The 19,651-nt window shown below is 35.3% G+C and overlaps 13 protein-coding genes and 1 pseudogene across 13 annotated transcripts; 6 read left to right on the forward strand and 8 right to left on the reverse strand.

Moving 5' to 3' along the window:
- Positions 1-852: 852 nt before the first annotated feature.
- On the reverse strand, positions 853-1,616 carry LOC134836622 (histone H1A-like). The gene has a single exon (XM_063851807.1). The coding sequence runs from the start codon at positions 1,569-1,571 to the stop codon at positions 924-926; it is 648 nt and encodes a 215-aa protein (XP_063707877.1). The 5' UTR covers positions 1,572-1,616; the 3' UTR covers positions 853-923.
- Positions 1,617-3,360: 1,744 nt separating this feature from the next.
- Positions 3,361-3,817, reverse strand: LOC134836637 (histone H2B). Its single transcript, XM_063851820.1, has one exon. The coding sequence runs from the start codon at positions 3,786-3,788 to the stop codon at positions 3,417-3,419; it is 372 nt and encodes a 123-aa protein (XP_063707890.1). The 5' UTR covers positions 3,789-3,817; the 3' UTR covers positions 3,361-3,416.
- Positions 3,818-4,179: 362 nt separating this feature from the next.
- LOC134836636 (histone H2A) lies at positions 4,180-4,635 on the forward strand. The gene has a single exon (XM_063851819.1). It carries the CDS (start codon positions 4,227-4,229, stop codon positions 4,599-4,601), a length of 375 nt encoding a protein of 124 aa, XP_063707889.1. The 5' UTR covers positions 4,180-4,226; the 3' UTR covers positions 4,602-4,635.
- A 719-nt stretch (positions 4,636-5,354) lies between these two features.
- On the reverse strand, positions 5,355-12,201 carry LOC134836623 (histone H3-like). The gene is made up of 2 exons (XM_063851808.1): positions 11,759-12,201; positions 5,355-5,802 (listed from the first exon to the last, which is right to left on the reverse strand). The coding sequence occupies exons 1-2, from the start codon at positions 12,164-12,166 to the stop codon at positions 5,392-5,394; spliced, it is 819 nt and encodes a 272-aa protein (XP_063707878.1). The 5' UTR covers positions 12,167-12,201; the 3' UTR covers positions 5,355-5,391.
- On the forward strand, positions 6,179-6,591 carry LOC134836633 (histone H4). The gene has a single exon (XM_063851817.1). The coding sequence runs from the start codon at positions 6,220-6,222 to the stop codon at positions 6,529-6,531; it is 312 nt and encodes a 103-aa protein (XP_063707887.1). The 5' UTR covers positions 6,179-6,219; the 3' UTR covers positions 6,532-6,591.
- LOC134836625 (histone H1A-like) lies at positions 7,219-7,984 on the reverse strand. Its single transcript, XM_063851809.1, has one exon. It carries the CDS (start codon positions 7,936-7,938, stop codon positions 7,291-7,293), a length of 648 nt encoding a protein of 215 aa, XP_063707879.1. The 5' UTR covers positions 7,939-7,984; the 3' UTR covers positions 7,219-7,290.
- LOC134836630 (histone H2B) lies at positions 9,726-10,182 on the reverse strand. The gene has a single exon (XM_063851814.1). It carries the CDS (start codon positions 10,151-10,153, stop codon positions 9,782-9,784), a length of 372 nt encoding a protein of 123 aa, XP_063707884.1. The 5' UTR covers positions 10,154-10,182; the 3' UTR covers positions 9,726-9,781.
- On the forward strand, positions 10,545-11,000 carry LOC134836628 (histone H2A). Its single transcript, XM_063851812.1, has one exon. It carries the CDS (start codon positions 10,592-10,594, stop codon positions 10,964-10,966), a length of 375 nt encoding a protein of 124 aa, XP_063707882.1. The 5' UTR covers positions 10,545-10,591; the 3' UTR covers positions 10,967-11,000.
- Positions 12,202-12,540: 339 nt separating the features above from the next.
- Positions 12,541-12,953, forward strand: LOC134836632 (histone H4). The gene has a single exon (XM_063851816.1). It carries the CDS (start codon positions 12,584-12,586, stop codon positions 12,893-12,895), a length of 312 nt encoding a protein of 103 aa, XP_063707886.1. The 5' UTR covers positions 12,541-12,583; the 3' UTR covers positions 12,896-12,953.
- Positions 12,954-13,558: 605 nt separating this feature from the next.
- Positions 13,559-14,345, reverse strand: LOC134836626 (histone H1A-like; annotated as a pseudogene).
- Positions 14,346-16,094: 1,749 nt separating this feature from the next.
- On the reverse strand, positions 16,095-16,542 carry LOC134836631 (histone H2B). Its single transcript, XM_063851815.1, has one exon. The coding sequence runs from the start codon at positions 16,519-16,521 to the stop codon at positions 16,150-16,152; it is 372 nt and encodes a 123-aa protein (XP_063707885.1). The 5' UTR covers positions 16,522-16,542; the 3' UTR covers positions 16,095-16,149.
- A 370-nt stretch (positions 16,543-16,912) lies between these two features.
- On the forward strand, positions 16,913-17,380 carry LOC134836629 (histone H2A). The gene has a single exon (XM_063851813.1). It carries the CDS (start codon positions 16,960-16,962, stop codon positions 17,332-17,334), a length of 375 nt encoding a protein of 124 aa, XP_063707883.1. The 5' UTR covers positions 16,913-16,959; the 3' UTR covers positions 17,335-17,380.
- A 705-nt stretch (positions 17,381-18,085) lies between these two features.
- Positions 18,086-18,571, reverse strand: LOC134836627 (histone H3). Its single transcript, XM_063851810.1, has one exon. It carries the CDS (start codon positions 18,534-18,536, stop codon positions 18,126-18,128), a length of 411 nt encoding a protein of 136 aa, XP_063707880.1. The 5' UTR covers positions 18,537-18,571; the 3' UTR covers positions 18,086-18,125.
- Positions 18,572-18,910: 339 nt separating this feature from the next.
- LOC134836634 (histone H4) lies at positions 18,911-19,327 on the forward strand. Its single transcript, XM_063851818.1, has one exon. The coding sequence runs from the start codon at positions 18,954-18,956 to the stop codon at positions 19,263-19,265; it is 312 nt and encodes a 103-aa protein (XP_063707888.1). The 5' UTR covers positions 18,911-18,953; the 3' UTR covers positions 19,266-19,327.
- The last annotated feature ends 324 nt before the right edge of the window (positions 19,328-19,651 follow it).

Consider the following 19,651-nt stretch of genomic DNA (forward strand, 5'->3'; position numbering starts at 1 on the left):
TGATCTACGAAGAAACTCGTGGAGTCTTGAAAGTTTTCTTGGAAAACGTCATCCGTGATGCCGTCACATACACTGAGCATGCCAAGCGTAAGACCGTCACAGCCATGGATGTCGTCTATGCTTTGAAACGCCAAGGCCGCACATTGTACGGTTTCGGAGGTTAAATAACTACATTTCACTGGACATCGCATACTACGAACAAACGGTCCTTTTCAGGACCAACAAAAATATCAAAAGAAAGTTAAAAACATTCAAACCAACATTTCTAAACTTATATTTTCTAATTATTTTATATTTTTTTATGTACCATTTATTTCTAATTTAAATTATTCTATGTCGATTCTTAATTATTTATCATACAACAGACAAATTATCAAGTTTTATGAAATTCTCTATAAATTCGCATCATTCAAGCACGAAATCATTAATTTACTTTAATTCAAACAAATTTGACATCATAATTCATATTCATTTAAGTAGGAATGTTTAATTTAAGTAGGAAATTCAGCAACATATTACTAAAATGTGATTTCTCATTATTTTTTTCTTTTTCATAAATAATTGCTTTTCTTATTTGCGCAAATTTCCAATGATTTTTTGCGATTTTATATGAAAGAACTGATATGTGCAAAATTATCATGAAAGTCGATCATGTTGATCATAATTTGCCAATTTTATGAACTTATCTTTGTCCCAGAAAAGATTCTAAATTACCTAAACTTAATTTTTTGAGCTGTATTTGGAGCGGACTAAAAGGAAAACATACCTATATGATATTTTTAAAATAAATGATGATGAAAAATAAATGTTAGGTGCGGAATATTTGTTTGTTTTTCGTTAACTTTTTCTTAATTGTTTTGTTAGTCCTAAAAAGGACTGATTATTGAAAGTTGTTTCGTGTTAGAAACGGAACGCTGAAGAATTTACTTCTTTTTTGGTGCAGCTTTCTTGGCGGCAGGTTTCTTCGCTGCTGCTGGTTTCTTTGCTGCGGCCTTTTTGGGTGTCTTTGGCTTCTTTGCTGCTGCGGGTTTGGCTGCCTTTGGCTTTGTGGCCTTTTGTTTGGGTTTCACTGTGCCGGCTTTCTTGGCAGCTTTAGCTTTGACTGCCTTTTCTTTCTTTTCAGTGCTCTTCTTGGCAACGGGCTTCTTAGCAACCTTCTTTGTTGCTGGCTTCTTGGCGGCAGTTTTCTTCGCTGCGGGCTTCTTGGCAACTTTGGGTTTCTTCTCGACCTTCTCCTTGGCGGGCAATTTGAATGATCCAGAAGCTCCTTTTCCCTTAACTTGGACCAATTTGCCACTGAGAACGGCGCTCTTCAAGAATTTTCTGATGAATGGAGCCAATTTCTCGACATCGACCTTGTTGTTGGCGGCGATGTACTTCTTGATGGCAGACAAGGAAGATCCTTTGCGGTCTTTCAATTCCTTGACGGCAGCCAAAACCAATGTGGCAGTTGGTGCGTGAGTCGGCTTGGCCTTTGGCTTTTTGGGGCCAGCAGCGGCTTTGGGGGTCTTGGTCTTCTTGGCAGCTGGTGAGGCAGCAACGGGTGTGGGTTCGACAACAGCGTCAGACATCTTCGTTTAATGAGATTGCTTGATAAGCGAAAGTTTTCGATAAATTTTAAAAATATCAGTCGAGCGCCCTCTGTCTGCGAGTTATCTACATCGTTCCGTTTTGCCCGAGAAGTAAGTCGCATCGAAAGTGTTTCTCTACTTTGATGATTGTTCACGTAAAATTTTCGTGAACTCGTTTCTAAAATCGGGAAATTTTGATGAAATGTACATTTGATTGAAGAAAATTCTCAATTTGACTAATGGTAAAGAAAACAAAGTAACGGAAAAATACAGCCGTCATGAACCATCTACTTCAATTAAAACAAAAAACCAACATTTCGCCGACATGTTACTCTTGATTCACAAAAAATTTTCACTTATTCTTCTATTTTCACGAAAATAACATAAAATTAAAAAGGTTCTTCCTCTGTTTATAATACATTGAAATGTTCTAAAGCATGACGTTGCAGAGAAAATTCTAAAAAATATAATTTTTCTTAATAAATTTTAGTTTTTACAAGAAGGGTTTGTCGACTTTACCGCAGTTGTAGTTTGCTCTACGATCCACTTAAGTTTCGATTTTTACCCAATTTAAGAGATGTTTTCCTAATTTTTTTTGTAAAAATCTATTCTAATTACACACCTTTATTCCTCTAATCAATTGTTTTTAGAAACATATCTGGAAGTTTTAAGAAACCAACTCCTAAAGCTCTTTATCTTCTCAATACAAGACTCACTTTAAATGAAATGCATGTTCAACTTTCTGTCTTACAATTTATTATTGAGTCGAAAATTGGAAAAAATTTTGATTTTTTGTGATAAATTGGCTCTGGATGTCATTAAATCTGAAAAAATATTTTTTTTAAGACATTTTTACTAAAAATTAAGGAAAATGATCACTACTTGTAGAACTTTATGAACATTTTCCACCCATGATAGAATGGTCAGGTGAAGATCATAGGTGAGAATATGTAGATTTTTTTTTCAAATCCATTTGAAATCCATTTTTCTATGAAAGCTTCCAATCATGAAGACAAGACAACGAAAATATATTTAAAAAAATATATTTAAAATATGTAAAAACAAAATTTTTGATACTTTACAGCACAAGATATTTCTTTCTGAATAAACTCAAAAATGGAAGATCGTCCCATGGTTTAACTTAAATTCAAAATTCGAATCAATTTCATCATAATTCGAATATAAACAGCACATAACATAACATTAGATATATATTTTCAAAAAACAAGAAGTTGTGTCAAAAAAGAAACCTTAATCAGATATTGATTATTAAAAATAAATCACGAAAAAATTTCAAACTAGAATTTTTTATAAGTAAAATTTTACGTCGCTCCGAATGTAATATTAAAAAGTTATGTCCAAAATTTGAAATTTTTCTAATTATTTTTTTTAAGCGATTTGTTATACGAAAAGCAAATATCATAATTTCAAAATACAAAACTTTAAACTAAGAGAGTCCTTTGCCGAAAAAAATCAATCAATTTAGTCATAAAAAGTGATAAGGCAATTTTATAAAATTTTTCTTTTTGGATTCTAAAATGAAGATTCGATATTTTTTGCTCCATTTAAAACAACCATATTATTTATCTAAAAGTTCTGTTAATAATCACGAAAGAATCTTTTTTTTTTTTTTGTGAGAACAACAAATTTTTAACACAGAAAAATGTTCTAAAGTCGAGTCAACGAAATCGAAAAATAAAAATTGAGAGCAATAAAAAATGGAAGGTATGTATGTATGATGTTAGTAAATTTGAAGGAAAATTTGATTTTTTGTTAACTTTCTTTTGATTTTTTTGTTGGTCCTGAAAAGGACCGATTGTTTCAGAACGAAAATCAGAGACGAATTTACTTGGAGCTGGTGTATTTGGTGACAGCCTTGGTTCCTTCAGAGACAGCGTGCTTGGCCAATTCTCCGGGCAACAACAATCTGACGGCAGTTTGGATCTCCCGAGATGTGATTGTCGAGCGTTTGTTGTAGTGAGCCAAGCGGCTGGCCTCAGCAGCGATACGTTCGAAGATATCGTTGACGAAGCTGTTCATGATGCTCATGGCCTTTGAAGAGACACCGGTATCGGGATGGACTTGTTTCAAGACCTTGTAGATGTAGATAGCATACGATTCCTTGCGGCGTTTGCGGTGCTTCTTGTCGCCCTTCGCGATGTTCTTTTGGGCCTTTCCTGCCTTCTTGGCGGCTTTTCCACTGGTTTTTGGTGCCATTGTTAGATGTTTCTTACTCGTAAGTCAAAAACGAAATGATGCTCGTTGTTGTTTGCGTCCCCTTTTTATACCATATTCGTTCGGACGCAGACGTAAGCAGATGTGCGTACATACCGAAATGGCGGGCACGGCGAAAAAATTACGGAAAAACGCAAATATCTCTCTCAAACATATCTAAATCATAAAAAATTGTATAAAAGTCTCGAGGAAGCCATCAACGAGCTTCATTTTGGTATAAAATTTGTAGTTTTTAATGAAAAATAATGGAAATATTCAAAGTTTTTAATAATTATTCGTTCGTAACTCCTCCCCTCTCCGTGTTCGTATGTGCTCGAAATTTTTCGTATAAAAAGGGAGACGTTCCGTATCCGTGCATCAGTTATTCGTAACATCTCGCTCTGTTTGCATCTAAACGAACAAAACAAAAAACTTTAAAAAATGTCTGGACGTGGTAAAGGAGGAAAAGTTAAGGCTAAGGCCAAGTCTCGCTCAAACCGTGCTGGATTACAATTCCCAGTCGGTCGTATTCACCGTCTTTTGCGCAAAGGCAACTATGCTGAGCGTGTTGGTGCCGGTGCTCCGGTTTACTTAGCTGCCGTCATGGAATACTTGGCCGCTGAAGTTTTGGAGTTGGCAGGAAACGCTGCTCGTGACAACAAGAAGACCCGTATCATCCCACGTCACTTGCAATTGGCCATCCGTAATGACGAAGAATTGAACAAATTGTTGTCCGGAGTCACAATCGCACAAGGTGGTGTCTTGCCCAACATCCAAGCTGTCTTGTTGCCCAAGAAGACCGAAAAATCATCATAAATTACTCGTCTCACGATCTCACACAAACGGTCCTTTTCAGGACCAACAAAAATATCAAAAGAAAGTTAAAAATCTATTCAAACCTACTTAGTTAGTAACAATTGCTATTATTAAATATTATCTATTTAACTCTTTCTACATCTCAACATCTTAGAAATATGTATGGCTTCATTATAAGGTATTTTTTTTAATTTTTTTAAATACGTCGATATTTAATTCGAATTTTCTGTAAAAATAATCAAAATATTTATTTAAATATTTTTTTCGATCTCGAACTCAATAGAATGTTAAATGACATCTATTAAACTACATTATTATTTATTTGGCGAATGGTGATTACAACAAGAATATTAATTTAAATCATAATTTAATGGTTTCAACTATTCTTAGCGTAATATCACATCGGTTAGTTTTCGTATGCCATTAAATCTTCATCTGGACGAAATTATAAGATTATTGGTACGTTGCAATTTCGGTTTTACGTGACAAAAAATTTAAATGAATGAATATTTTTAGTTCAATTTAGTAGAAAAATTACGTAAATATTATAGAAAAAATTAAATTGATTAAACTCGTTTCATTTTTCAGGCAAAAAATGCATCAAAGTTCGCATACGTTTATGATTTGAGGTGAATTTTTTTTAACAAAAAATTAAAATTGAAAGAAGCAAATAAGAGATTGACAATAATAATATTTAAATAGTTTGTTGATTTTGATTAACTTTTTCTTGATTGATTTGTTGGTCCTGAAAAGGACCGTTTGCAAAGTTTGTTGTCAAGATCGATGTAATTTAAGCACGTTCTCCACGGATACGACGAGCCAATTGGATGTCCTTTGGCATGATGGTGACACGTTTGGCATGGATAGCGCACAAGTTGGTGTCTTCGAACAAACCAACCAAGTAGGCTTCGCTAGCTTCTTGGAGAGCCAAGACGGCAGAGCTTTGGAAACGCAAGTCAGTCTTGAAATCTTGAGCGATCTCACGGACTAAACGTTGGAAAGGCAATTTGCGGATCAAGAGCTCAGTCGATTTTTGGTAACGACGGATCTCACGAAGAGCGACGGTACCGGGGCGATAACGATGAGGCTTCTTGACTCCACCGGTGGCTGGTGCGCTTTTGCGGGCAGCCTTGGTTGCCAATTGTTTACGGGGAGCTTTTCCTCCAGTGGATTTACGGGCAGTTTGCTTGGTACGGGCCATTTTTTTTTAATCAAAGATTTGTAGTCTCGACTTGTTGAAACACAAAATAAGAATGAAGCGGAGACCGAACGTGCAGCTGTATTTATACGTATGATGAGCTCGTTCATAGAAAGGGGTGGAGTTACGAGATACTTGGTGCGAGAATTGACCTCTTTTTTCAAAAAAGCTTCCCGGAAAATGAGTAAAATTGTAATTTTCTTCTGAAATTTGAAAAATTTAAAATTTATCTAAATAACAGTATGCATTTTTTGAGATTTGGATGAAAATTACCCGAGTTATTTGCAATTTTATGCATTTTCACGTTTCCCCCACTCCTTTTGAGTTTTGGTATATATACGAGTGCACATTCGGTGATCAGACATCAGTTTTCGTTTGTATTTCAACGAGTAAACGTCGTATTAACAAAACTAAAGAAAAATGACTGGCCGTGGTAAAGGAGGAAAGGGTCTCGGTAAAGGAGGCGCCAAACGTCATCGTAAAGTATTGCGTGATAACATCCAAGGTATCACCAAGCCCGCTATCCGTCGTCTTGCACGTCGTGGTGGTGTCAAGCGTATCTCTGGCTTGATCTACGAAGAAACTCGTGGAGTCTTGAAAGTTTTCTTGGAAAACGTCATCCGTGATGCCGTCACATACACTGAGCATGCCAAGCGTAAGACCGTCACAGCCATGGATGTCGTCTATGCTTTGAAACGCCAAGGCCGCACATTGTACGGTTTCGGAGGTTAAATAACTACATTTCACTGGACATCGCATACTACGAACAAACGGTCCTTTTCAGGACCAACAAAAATATCAAAAGAAAGTTAAAAACATTCAAACCAACATTTCTAAACTTATATTTTCTAATTATTTTATATTTTTTTATGTACCATTTATTTCTAATTTAAATTATTCTATGTCGATTCTTAATTATTTATCATACAACAGACAAATTATCAAGTTTTATGAAATTCTCTATAAATTCGCATCATTCAAGCACGAAATCATTAATTTACTTTAATTCAAACAAATTTGACATCATAATTCATATTCATTTAAGTAGGAATGTTTAATTTAAGTAGGAAATTCAGCAACATATTACTAAAATGTGATTTCTCATTATTTTTTTCTTTTTCATAAATAATTGCTTTTCTTATTTGCGCAAATTTCCAATGATTTTTTGCGATTTTATATGAAAGAACTGATATGTGCAAAATTATCATGAAAGTCGATCATGTTGATCATAATTTGCCAATTTTATGAACTTATCTTTGTCCCAGAAAAGATTCTAAATTACCTAAACTTAATTTTTTGAGCTGTATTTGGAGCGGACTAAAAGGAAAACATACCTATATGATATTTTTAAAATAAATGATGATGAAAAATAAATGTTAGGTGCGGAATATTTGTTTGTTTTTCGTTAACTTTTTCTTAATTGTTTTGTTAGTCCTAAAAAGGACTGATTATTGAAAGTTGTTTCGTGTTAGAAACGGAACGCTGAAGAATTTACTTCTTTTTTGGTGCAGCTTTCTTGGCGGCAGGTTTCTTCGCTGCTGCTGGTTTCTTTGCTGCGGCCTTTTTGGGTGTCTTTGGCTTCTTTGCTGCTGCGGGTTTGGCTGCCTTTGGCTTTGTGGCCTTTTGTTTGGGTTTCACTGTGCCGGCTTTCTTGGCAGCTTTAGCTTTGACTGCCTTTTCTTTCTTTTCAGTGCTCTTCTTGGCAACGGGCTTCTTAGCAACCTTCTTTGTTGCTGGCTTCTTGGCGGCAGTTTTCTTCGCTGCGGGCTTCTTGGCAACTTTGGGTTTCTTCTCGACCTTCTCCTTGGCGGGCAATTTGAATGATCCAGAAGCTCCTTTTCCCTTAACTTGGACCAATTTGCCACTGAGAACGGCGCTCTTCAAGAATTTTCTGATGAATGGAGCCAATTTCTCGACATCGACCTTGTTGTTGGCGGCGATGTACTTCTTGATGGCAGACAAGGAAGATCCTTTGCGGTCTTTCAATTCCTTGACGGCAGCCAAAACCAATGTGGCAGTTGGTGCGTGAGTCGGCTTGGCCTTTGGCTTTTTGGGGCCAGCAGCGGCTTTGGGGGTCTTGGTCTTCTTGGCAGCTGGTGAGGCAGCAACGGGTGTGGGTTCGACAACAGCGTCAGACATCTTCGTTTAATGAGATTGCTTGATAAGCGAAAGTTTTCGATAAATTTTAAAAATATCAGTCGAGCGCCCTCTGTCTGCGAGTTATCTACATCGTTCCGTTTTGCCCGAGAAGTAAGTCGCATCGAAAGTGTTTCTCTACTTTGATGATTGTTCACGTAAAATTTTCGTGAACTCGTTTCTAAAATCGGGAAATTTTGATGAAATGTACATTTGATTGAAGAAAATTCTCAATTTGACTAATGGTAAAGAAAACAAAGTAACGGAAAAATACAGCCGTCATGAACCATCTACTTCAATTAAAACAAAAAACCAACATTTCGCCGACATGTTACTCTTGATTCACAAAAAATTTTCACTTATTCTTCTATTTTCACGAAAATAACATAAAATTAAAAAGGTTCTTCCTCTGTTTATAATACATTGAAATGTTCTAAAGCATGACGTTGCAGAGAAAATTCTAAAAAATATAATTTTTCTTAATAAATTTTAGTTTTTACAAGAAGGGTTTGTCGACTTTACCGCAGTTGTAGTTTGCTCTACGATCCACTTAAGTTTCGATTTTTACCCAATTTAAGAGATGTTTTCCTAATTTTTTTTGTAAAAATCTATTCTAATTACACACCTTTATTCCTCTAATCAATTGTTTTTAGAAACATATCTGGAAGTTTTAAGAAACCAACTCCTAAAGCTCTTTATCTTCTCAATACAAGACTCACTTTAAATGAAATGCATGTTCAACTTTCTGTCTTACAATTTATTATTGAGTCGAAAATTGGAAAAAATTTTGATTTTTTGTGATAAATTGGCTCTGGATGTCATTAAATCTGAAAAAATATTTTTTTTAAGACATTTTTACTAAAAATTAAGGAAAATGATCACTACTTGTAGAACTTTATGAACATTTTCCACCCATGATAGAATGGTCAGGTGAAGATCATAGGTGAGAATATGTAGATTTTTTTTTCAAATCCATTTGAAATCCATTTTTCTATGAAAGCTTCCAATCATGAAGACAAGACAACGAAAATATATTTAAAAAAATATATTTAAAATATGTAAAAACAAAATTTTTGATACTTTACAGCACAAGATATTTCTTTCTGAATAAACTCAAAAATGGAAGATCGTCCCATGGTTTAACTTAAATTCAAAATTCGAATCAATTTCATCATAATTCGAATATAAACAGCACATAACATAACATTAGATATATATTTTCAAAAAACAAGAAGTTGTGTCAAAAAAGAAACCTTAATCAGATATTGATTATTAAAAATAAATCACGAAAAAATTTCAAACTAGAATTTTTTATAAGTAAAATTTTACGTCGCTCCGAATGTAATATTAAAAAGTTATGTCCAAAATTTGAAATTTTTCTAATTATTTTTTTTAAGCGATTTGTTATACGAAAAGCAAATATCATAATTTCAAATATAAAACTTTAAACTAAGAGAGTCCTTTGCCGAAAAAAATCAATCAATTTAGTCATAAAAAGTGATAAGGCAATTTTATAAAATTTTTCTTTTTGGATTCTAAAATGAAGATTCGATATTTTTTGCTCCATTTAAAACAACCATATTATTTATCTAAAAGTTCTGTTAATAATCACGAAAGAATCTTTTTTTTTTTTTGTGAGAACAACAAATTTTTAACACAGAAAAATGTTCTAAAGTCGAGTCAACGAAATCGAAAAATAAAAATTGAGAGCAATAAAAAATGGAAGGTATGTATGTATGATGTTAGTAAATTTGAAGGAAAATTTGATTTTTTGTTAACTTTCTTTTGATTTTTTTGTTGGTCCTGAAAAGGACCGATTGTTTCAGAACGAAAATCAGAGACGAATTTACTTGGAGCTGGTGTATTTGGTGACAGCCTTGGTTCCTTCAGAGACAGCGTGCTTGGCCAATTCTCCGGGCAACAACAATCTGACGGCAGTTTGGATCTCCCGAGATGTGATTGTCGAGCGTTTGTTGTAGTGAGCCAAGCGGCTGGCCTCAGCAGCGATACGTTCGAAGATATCGTTGACGAAGCTGTTCATGATGCTCATGGCCTTTGAAGAGACACCGGTATCGGGATGGACTTGTTTCAAGACCTTGTAGATGTAGATAGCATACGATTCCTTGCGGCGTTTGCGGTGCTTCTTGTCGCCCTTCGCGATGTTCTTTTGGGCCTTTCCTGCCTTCTTGGCGGCTTTTCCACTGGTTTTTGGTGCCATTGTTAGATGTTTCTTACTCGTAAGTCAAAAACGAAATGATGCTCGTTGTTGTTTGCGTCCCCTTTTTATACCATATTCGTTCGGACGCAGACGTAAGCAGATGTGCGTACATACCGAAATGGCGGGCACGGCGAAAAAATTACGGAAAAACGCAAATATCTCTCTCAAACATATCTAAATCATAAAAAATTGTATAAAAGTCTCGAGGAAGCCATCAACGAGCTTCATTTTGGTATAAAATTTGTAGTTTTTAATGAAAAATAATGGAAATATTCAAAGTTTTTAATAATTATTCGTTCGTAACTCCTCCCCTCTCCGTGTTCGTATGTGCTCGAAATTTTTCGTATAAAAAGGGAGACGTTCCGTATCCGTGCATCAGTTATTCGTAACATCTCGCTCTGTTTGCATCTAAACGAACAAAACAAAAAACTTTAAAAAATGTCTGGACGTGGTAAAGGAGGAAAAGTTAAGGCTAAGGCCAAGTCTCGCTCAAACCGTGCTGGATTACAATTCCCAGTCGGTCGTATTCACCGTCTTTTGCGCAAAGGCAACTATGCTGAGCGTGTTGGTGCCGGTGCTCCGGTTTACTTAGCTGCCGTCATGGAATACTTGGCCGCTGAAGTTTTGGAGTTGGCAGGAAACGCTGCTCGTGACAACAAGAAGACCCGTATCATCCCACGTCACTTGCAATTGGCCATCCGTAATGACGAAGAATTGAACAAATTGTTGTCCGGAGTCACAATCGCACAAGGTGGTGTCTTGCCCAACATCCAAGCTGTCTTGTTGCCCAAGAAGACCGAAAAATCATCATAAATTACTCGTCTCACGATCTCACACAAACGGTCCTTTTCAGGACCAACAAAAATATCAAAAGAAAGTTAAAAATCTATTCAAACCTACTTAGTTAGTAACAATTGCTATTATTAAATAATATCTATTTAACTCTTTCTACATCTCAACATCTTAGAAATATGTATGGCTTCATTATAAGGTATTTTTTTTAATTTTTTTAAATACGTCGATATTTAATTCGAATTTTCTGTAAAAATAATCAAAATATTTATTTAAATATTTTTTTCGATCTCGAACTCAATAGAATGTTAAATGACATCTATTAAACTACATTATTATTTATTTGGCGAATGGTGATTACAACAAGAATATTAATTTAAATCATAATTTAATGGTTTCAACTATTCTTAGCGTAATATCACATCGGTTAGTTTTCGTATGCCATTAAATCTTCATCTGGACGAAATTATAAGATTATTGGTACGTTGCAATTTCGGTTTTACGTGACAAAAAATTTAAATGAATGAATATTTTTAGTTCAATTTAATAGAAAAATACGTAAATATTATAGAAAAAATTAAATTGATTAAACTCGTTTCATTTTTCAGGCAAAAAATGCATCAAAGTTCGCATACGTTTATGATTTGAGGTGAATTTTTTTTAACAAAAAATTAAAATTGAAAGAAGCAAATAAGAGATTGACAATAATAATATTTAAATAGTTTGTTGATTTGTATTAACTTTTTCTTGATTGATTTGTTGGTCCTGAAAAGGACCGTTTGCAAAGTTTGTTGTCAAGATCGATGTAATTTAAGCACGTTCTCCACGGATACGACGAGCCAATTGGATGTCCTTTGGCATGATGGTGACACGTTTGGCATGGATAGCGCACAAGTTGGTGTCTTCGAACAAACCAACCAAGTAGGCTTCGCTAGCTTCTTGGAGAGCCAAGACGGCAGAGCTTTGGAAACGCAAGTCAGTCTTGAAATCTTGAGCGATCTCACGGACTAAACGTTGGAAAGGCAATTTGCGGATCAAGAGCTCAGTCGATTTTTGGTAACGACGGATCTCACGAAGAGCGACGGTACCGGGGCGATAACGATGAGGCTTCTTGACTCCACCGGTGGCTGGTGCGCTTTTGCGGGCAGCCTTGGTTGCCAATTGTTTGCGGGGAGCTTTTCCTCCAGTGGATTTACGGGCAGTTTGCTTGGTACGGGCCATTTTTTTTTAATCAAAGATTTGTAGTCTCGACTTGTTGAAACACAAAATAAGAATGAAGCGGAGACCGAACGTGCAGCTGTATTTATACGTATGATGAGCTCGTTCATAGAAAGGGGTGGAGTTACGAGATACTTGGTGCGAGAATTGACCTCTTTTTTCAAAAAAGCTTCCCGGAAAATGAGTAAAATTGTAATTTTCTTCTGAAATTTGAAAAATTTAAAATTTATCTAAATAACAGTATGCATTTTTTGAGATTTGGATGAAAATTACCCGAGTTATTTGCAATTTTATGCATTTTCACGTTTCCCCCACTCCTTTTGAGTTTTGGTATATATACGAGTGCACATTCGGTGATCAGACATCAGTTTTCGTTTGTATTTCAACGAGTAAACGTCGTATTAACAAAACTAAAGAAAAATGACTGGCCGTGGTAAAGGAGGAAAGGGTCTCGGTAAAGGAGGCGCCAAACGTCATCGTAAAGTATTGCGTGATAACATCCAAGGTATCACCAAGCCCGCTATCCGTCGTCTTGCACGTCGTGGTGGTGTCAAGCGTATCTCTGGCTTGATCTACGAAGAAACTCGTGGAGTCTTGAAAGTTTTCTTGGAAAACGTCATCCGTGATGCCGTCACATACACTGAGCATGCCAAGCGTAAGACCGTCACAGCCATGGATGTCGTCTATGCTTTGAAACGCCAAGGCCGCACATTGTACGGTTTCGGAGGTTAAATAACTACATTTCACTGGACATCGCATACTACGAACAAACGGTCCTTTTCAGGACCAACAAAAATATCAAAAGAAAGTTAAAAACATTCAAACCAACATTTCTAAACTTATATTTTCTAATTATTTTATATTTTTTTATGTACCATTTATTTCTAATTTAAATTATTCTATGTCGATTCTTAATTATTTATCATACAACAGACAAATTATCAAGTTTTATGAAATTCTCTATAAATTCGCATCATTCAAGCACGAAATCATTAATTTACTTTAATTCAAACAAATTTGACATCATAATTCATATTCATTTAAGTAGGAATGTTTAATTTAAGTAGGAAATTCAGCAACATATTACTAAAATGTGATTTCTCATTATTTTTTTCTTTTTCATAAATAATTGCTTTTCTTATTTGCGCAAATTTCCAATGATTTTTTGCGATTTTATATGAAAGAACTGATATGTGCAAAATTATCATGAAAGTCGATCATGTTGATCATAATTTGCCAATTTTATGAACTTATCTTTGTCCCAGAAAAGATTCTAAATTACCTAAACTTAATTTTTTGAGCTGTATTTGGAGCGGACTAAAAGGAAAACATACCTATATGATATTTTTAAAATAAATGATGATGAAAAATAAATGTTAGGTGCGGAATATTTGTTTGTTTTTCGTTAACTTTTTCTTAATTGTTTTGTTAGTCCTAAAAAGGACTGATTATTGAAAGTTGTTTCGTGTTAGAAACGGAACGCTGAAGAATTTACTTCTTTTTTGGTGCAGCTTTCTTGGCGGCAGGTTTCTTCGCTGCTGCTGGTTTCTTTGCTGCGGCCTTTTTGGGTGTCTTTGGCTTCTTTGCTGCTGCGGGTTTGGCTGCCTTTGGCTTTGTGGCCTTTTGTTTGGGTTTCACTGTGCCGGCTTTCTTGGCAGCTTTAGCTTTGACTGCCTTTTCTTTCTTTTCAGTGCTCTTCTTGGCAACGGGCTTCTTAGCAACCTTCTTTGTTGCTGGCTTCTTGGCGGCAGTTTTCTTCGCTGCGGGCTTCTTGGCAACTTTGGGTTTCTTCTCGACCTTCTCCTTGGCGGGCAATTTGAATGATCCAGAAGCTCCTTTCCCATTTAACTTGGACCAATTTGCCACTGAGAACGGCGCTCTTCAAGAATTTTCTGATGAATGGAGCCAATTTCTCGACATCGACCTTGTTGTTGGCGGCGATGTACTTCTTGATGGCAGACAAGGAAGATCCTTTGCGGTCTTTCAATTCCTTGACGGCAGCCAAAACCAATGTGGCAGTTGGTGCGTGAGTCGGCTTGGCCTTTGGCTTTTTGGGGCCAGCAGCGGCTTTGGGGGTCTTGGTCTTCTTGGCAGCTGGTGAGGCAGCAACGGGTGTGGGTTCGACAACAGCGTCAGACATCTTCGTTTAATGAGATTGCTTGATAAGCGAAAGTTTTCGATAAATTTTAAAAATATCAGTCGAGCGCCCTCTGTCTGCGAGTTATCTACATCGTTCCGTTTTGCCCGAGAAGTAAGTCGCATCGAAAGTGTTTCTCTACTTTGATGATTGTTCACGTAAAATTTTCGTGAACTCGTTTCTAAAATCGGGAAATTTTGATGAAATGTACATTTGATTGAAGAAAATTCTCAATTTGACTAATGGTAAAGAAAACAAAGTAACGGAAAAATACAGCCGTCATGAACCATCTACTTCAATTAAAACAAAAAACCAACATTTCGCCGACATGTTACTCTTGATTCACAAAAAATTTTCACTTATTCTTCTATTTTCACGAAAATAACATAAAATTAAAAAGGTTCTTCCTCTGTTTATAATACATTGAAATGTTCTAAAGCATGACGTTGCAGAGAAAATTCTAAAAAATATAATTTTTCTTAATAAATTTTAGTTTTTACAAGAAGGGTTTGTCGACTTTACCGCAGTTGTAGTTTGCTCTACGATCCACTTAAGTTTCGATTTTTACCCAATTTAAGAGATGTTTTCCTAATTTTTTTTGTAAAAATCTATTCTAATTACACACCTTTATTCCTCTAATCAATTGTTTTTAGAAACATATCTGGAAGTTTTAAGAAACCAACTCCTAAAGCTCTTTATCTTCTCAATACAAGACTCACTTTAAATGAAATGCATGTTCAACTTTCTGTCTTACAATTTATTATTGAGTCGAAAATTGGAAAAAATTTTGATTTTTTGTGATAAATTGGCTCTGGATGTCATTAAATCTGAAAAAATATTTTTTTTAAGACATTTTTACTAAAAATTAAGGAAAATGATCACTACTTGTAGAACTTTATGAACATTTTCCACCCATGATAGAATGGTCAGGTGAAGATCATAGGTGAGAATATGTAGATTTTTTTTTCAAATCCATTTGAAATCCATTTTTCTATGAAAGCTTCCAATCATGAAGACAAGACAACGAAAATATATTTAAAAAAATATATTTAAAATATGTAAAAACAAAATTTTTGATACTTTACAGCACAAGATATTTCTTTCTGAATAAACTCAAAAATGGAAGATCGTCCCATGGTTTAACTTAAATTCAAAATTCGAATCAATTTCATCATAATTCGAATATAAACAGCACATAACATAACATTAGATATATATTTTCAAAAAACAAGAAGTTGTGTCAAAAAAGAAACCTTAATCAGATATTGATTATTAAAAATAAATCACGAAAAAATTTCAAACTAGAATTTTTTATAAGTAAAATTTTACGTCGCTCCGAATGTAATATTAAAAAGTTATGTCCAAAATTTGAAATTTTTCTAATTATTTTTTTTAAGCGATTTGTTATACGAAAAGCAAATATCATAATTTCAAATATAAAACTTTAAACTAAGAAAGTCCTTTGCCGAAAAAAATCAATCAATTTAGTCATAAAAAGTGATAAGGCAATTTTATAAAATTTTTCTTTTTGGATTCTAAAATGAAGATTCGATATTTTTTGCTCCATTTAAAACAACCATATTATTTATCTAAAAGTTCTGTTAATAATCACGAAAGAATTTTTTTTTTTTTTTTTTGTGAGAACAACAAATTTTTAACACAGAAAAATGTTCTAAAGTCGAGTCAACGAAATCGAAAAATAAAAATTGAGAGCAATAAAAAATGGAAGGTATGTATGTATGATGTTAGTAAATTTGAAGGAAAATTTGATTTTTTGTTAACTTTCTTTTGATTTTTTTGTTGGTCCTGAAAAGGACCGATTGTTTCAGAACGAAAATCAGAGACGAATTTACTTGGAGCTGGTGTATTTGGTGACAGCCTTGGTTCCTTCAGAGACAGCGTGCTTGGCCAATTCTCCGGGCAACAACAATCTGACGGCAGTTTGGATCTCCCGAGATGTGATTGTCGAGCGTTTGTTGTAGTGAGCCAAGCGGCTGGCCTCAGCAGCGATACGTTCGAAGATATCGTTGACGAAGCTGTTCATGATGCTCATGGCCTTTGAAGAGACACCGGTATCGGGATGGACTTGTTTCAAGACCTTGTAGATGTAGATAGCATACGATTCCTTGCGGCGTTTGCGGTGCTTCTTGTCGCCCTTCGCGATGTTCTTTTGGGCCTTTCCTGCCTTCTTGGCGGCTTTTCCACTGGTTTTTGGTGCCATTGTTAGATGTTTCTTACTCGTAAGTCAAAAACGAAATGATGCTCGTTGTTGTTTGCGTCCCCTTTTTATACCATATTCGTTCGGACGCAGACGTAAGCAGATGTGCGTACATACCGAAATGGCGGGCACGGCGAAAAAATTACGGAAAAACGCAAATATCTCTCTCAAACATATCTAAATCATAAAAAATTGTATAAAAGTCTCGAGGAAGCCATCAACGAGCTTCATTTTGGTATAAAATTTGTAGTTTTTAATGAAAAATAATGGAAATATTCAAAGTTTTTAATAATTATTCGTTCGTAACTCCTCCCCTCTCCGTGTTCGTATGTGCTCGAAATTTTTCGTATAAAAAGGGAGACGTTCCGTATCCGTGCATCAGTTATTCGTAACATCTCGCTCTGTTTGCATCTAAACGAACAAAACAAAAAACTTTAAAAAATGTCTGGACGTGGTAAAGGAGGAAAAGTTAAGGCTAAGGCCAAGTCTCGCTCAAACCGTGCTGGATTACAATTCCCAGTCGGTCGTATTCACCGTCTTTTGCGCAAAGGCAACTATGCTGAGCGTGTTGGTGCCGGTGCTCCGGTTTACTTAGCTGCCGTCATGGAATACTTGGCCGCTGAAGTTTTGGAGTTGGCAGGAAACGCTGCTCGTGACAACAAGAAGACCCGTATCATCCCACGTCACTTGCAATTGGCCATCCGTAATGACGAAGAATTGAACAAATTGTTGTCCGGAGTCACAATCGCACAAGGTGGTGTCTTGCCCAACATCCAAGCTGTCTTGTTGCCCAAGAAGACCGAAAAATCATCATAAATTACTCGTCTCACGATCTCACACAAACGGTCCTTTTCAGGACCAACAAAAATATCAAAAGAAAGTTAAAAATCTATTCAAACCTACTTAGTTAGTAACAATTGCTATTATTAAATATTATCTATTTAACTCTTTCTACATCTCAACATCTTAGAAATATGTATGGCTTCATTATAAGGTATTTTTTTTAATTTTTTTAAATACGTCGATATTTAATTCGAATTTTCTGTAAAAATAATCAAAATATTTATTTAAATATTTTTTTCGATCTCGAACTCAATAGAATGTTAAATGACATCTATTAAACTACATTATTATTTATTTGGCGAATGGTGATTATAACAAAAATATTAATTTAAATCATAAATTTAATGTTCTCAACCATTCTTAGCGTAATATCACATCGGATAGTTTTCGTATTCCATTAAATCTTCATCTGGACGAAATTTTAAGATTATTGGTACGTTGCAATTTCGGTTTTACGTGACAAAAAATTTAAAAAAATGAATATTTTTAGTTCAATTTAGTAGAAAAATTACGTAAATATTATAGAAAAAATTAAATTGATTAAACTCGTTTCATTTTTCAGGCAAAAAATGCATCAAAGTTCGCATGCGTTAATGATTTGAGGTGAATTTTTTTTAACAAAAAATTAAAATTGAAAGAAGCAAATAAGAGATTGAAAATAATAATATTTAAATGGTTTGTTGATTTGTATTAACTTTTTCTTGATTGATTTGTTGGTCCTGAAAAGGACCGTTTGCAAAGTTTGTTGTCAAGATCGATGTAATTTAAGCACGTTCTCCACGGATACGACGAGCCAATTGGATGTCCTTTGGCATGATGGTGACACGTTTGGCATGGATAGCGCACAAGTTGGTGTCTTCGAACAAACCAACCAAGTAGGCTTCGCTAGCTTCTTGGAGAGCCAAGACGGCAGAGCTTTGGAAACGCAAGTCAGTCTTGAAATCTTGAGCGATCTCACGGACTAAACGTTGGAAAGGCAATTTGCGGATCAAGAGCTCAGTCGATTTTTGGTAACGACGGATCTCACGAAGAGCGACGGTACCGGGGCGATAACGATGAGGCTTCTTGACTCCACCGGTGGCTGGTGCGCTTTTGCGGGCAGCCTTGGTTGCCAATTGTTTGCGGGGAGCTTTTCCTCCAGTGGATTTACGGGCAGTTTGCTTGGTACGGGCCATTTTTTTTTAATCAAAGATTTGTAGTCTCGACTTGTTGAAACACAAAATAAGAATGAAGCGGAGACCGAACGTGCAGCTGTATTTATACGTATGATGAGCTCGTTCATACCAAGGGGTGGAGTTACGAGACACTTGGTGCGAGAATTGACCTCTTTTTTCAAAAAAGCTTCCCGGAAAATGAGTAAAATTGTAATTTTCTTCTGAAATTTGAAAAATTTAAAATTTATCTAAATAACAGTATGCATTTTTTGAGATTTGGATGAAAATTACCCGAGTTATTTGCAATTTTATGCATTTTCACGTTTCCCCCACTCCTTTTGAGTTTTGGTATATATACGAGTGCACATTCGGTGATCAGACATCAGTTTTCGTTTGTATTTCAACGAGTAAACGTCGTATTAACAAAACTAAAGAAAAATGACTGGCCGTGGTAAAGGAGGAAAGGGTCTCGGTAAAGGAGGCGCCAAACGTCATCGTAAAGTATTGCGTGATAACATCCAAGGTATCACCAAGCCCGCTATCCGTCGTCTTGCACGTCGTGGTGGTGTCAAGCGTATCTCTGGCTTGATCTACGAAGAAACTCGTGGAGTCTTGAAAGTTTTCTTGGAAAACGTCATCCGTGATGCCGTCACATACACTGAGCATGCCAAGCGTAAGACCGTCACAGCCATGGATGTCGTCTATGCTTTGAAACGCCAAGGCCGCACATTGTACGGTTTCGGAGGTTAAATAACTACATTTCACTGGACATCGCATACTACGAACAAACGGTCCTTTTCAGGACCAACAAAAATATCACAAGAAAGTTAAAAACATTCAAACAATTTCTTCATATACAAAAAGAAAAGTATTAAAAATTAAACTTTTTAGTTCAATAATTTCGTTGTAAAAGATTTTTTCATCTCGTTTCAACTGATTGAAACCACATAAGATTGAATATTTCTATACAATTCTTGACGTTTTGTGAGTTCTCAATATATGTACTTAAATAAGAATTTTTCTTATCTAAAAATGAATCAACGCAATATATGAAAATGAGAAAAATTGTTTGTATTGAGCAGCATTAAAAAAATTCGAGTCTTACTAATAATTTATTGCCTTTTTTATTATCAACT

This window comes from Culicoides brevitarsis, unplaced genomic scaffold, assembly GCF_036172545.1.
Source record: "Culicoides brevitarsis isolate CSIRO-B50_1 unplaced genomic scaffold, AGI_CSIRO_Cbre_v1 contig_92, whole genome shotgun sequence".
NCBI classification, from domain to species: Eukaryota; Metazoa; Arthropoda; class Insecta; order Diptera; family Ceratopogonidae; genus Culicoides; species Culicoides brevitarsis.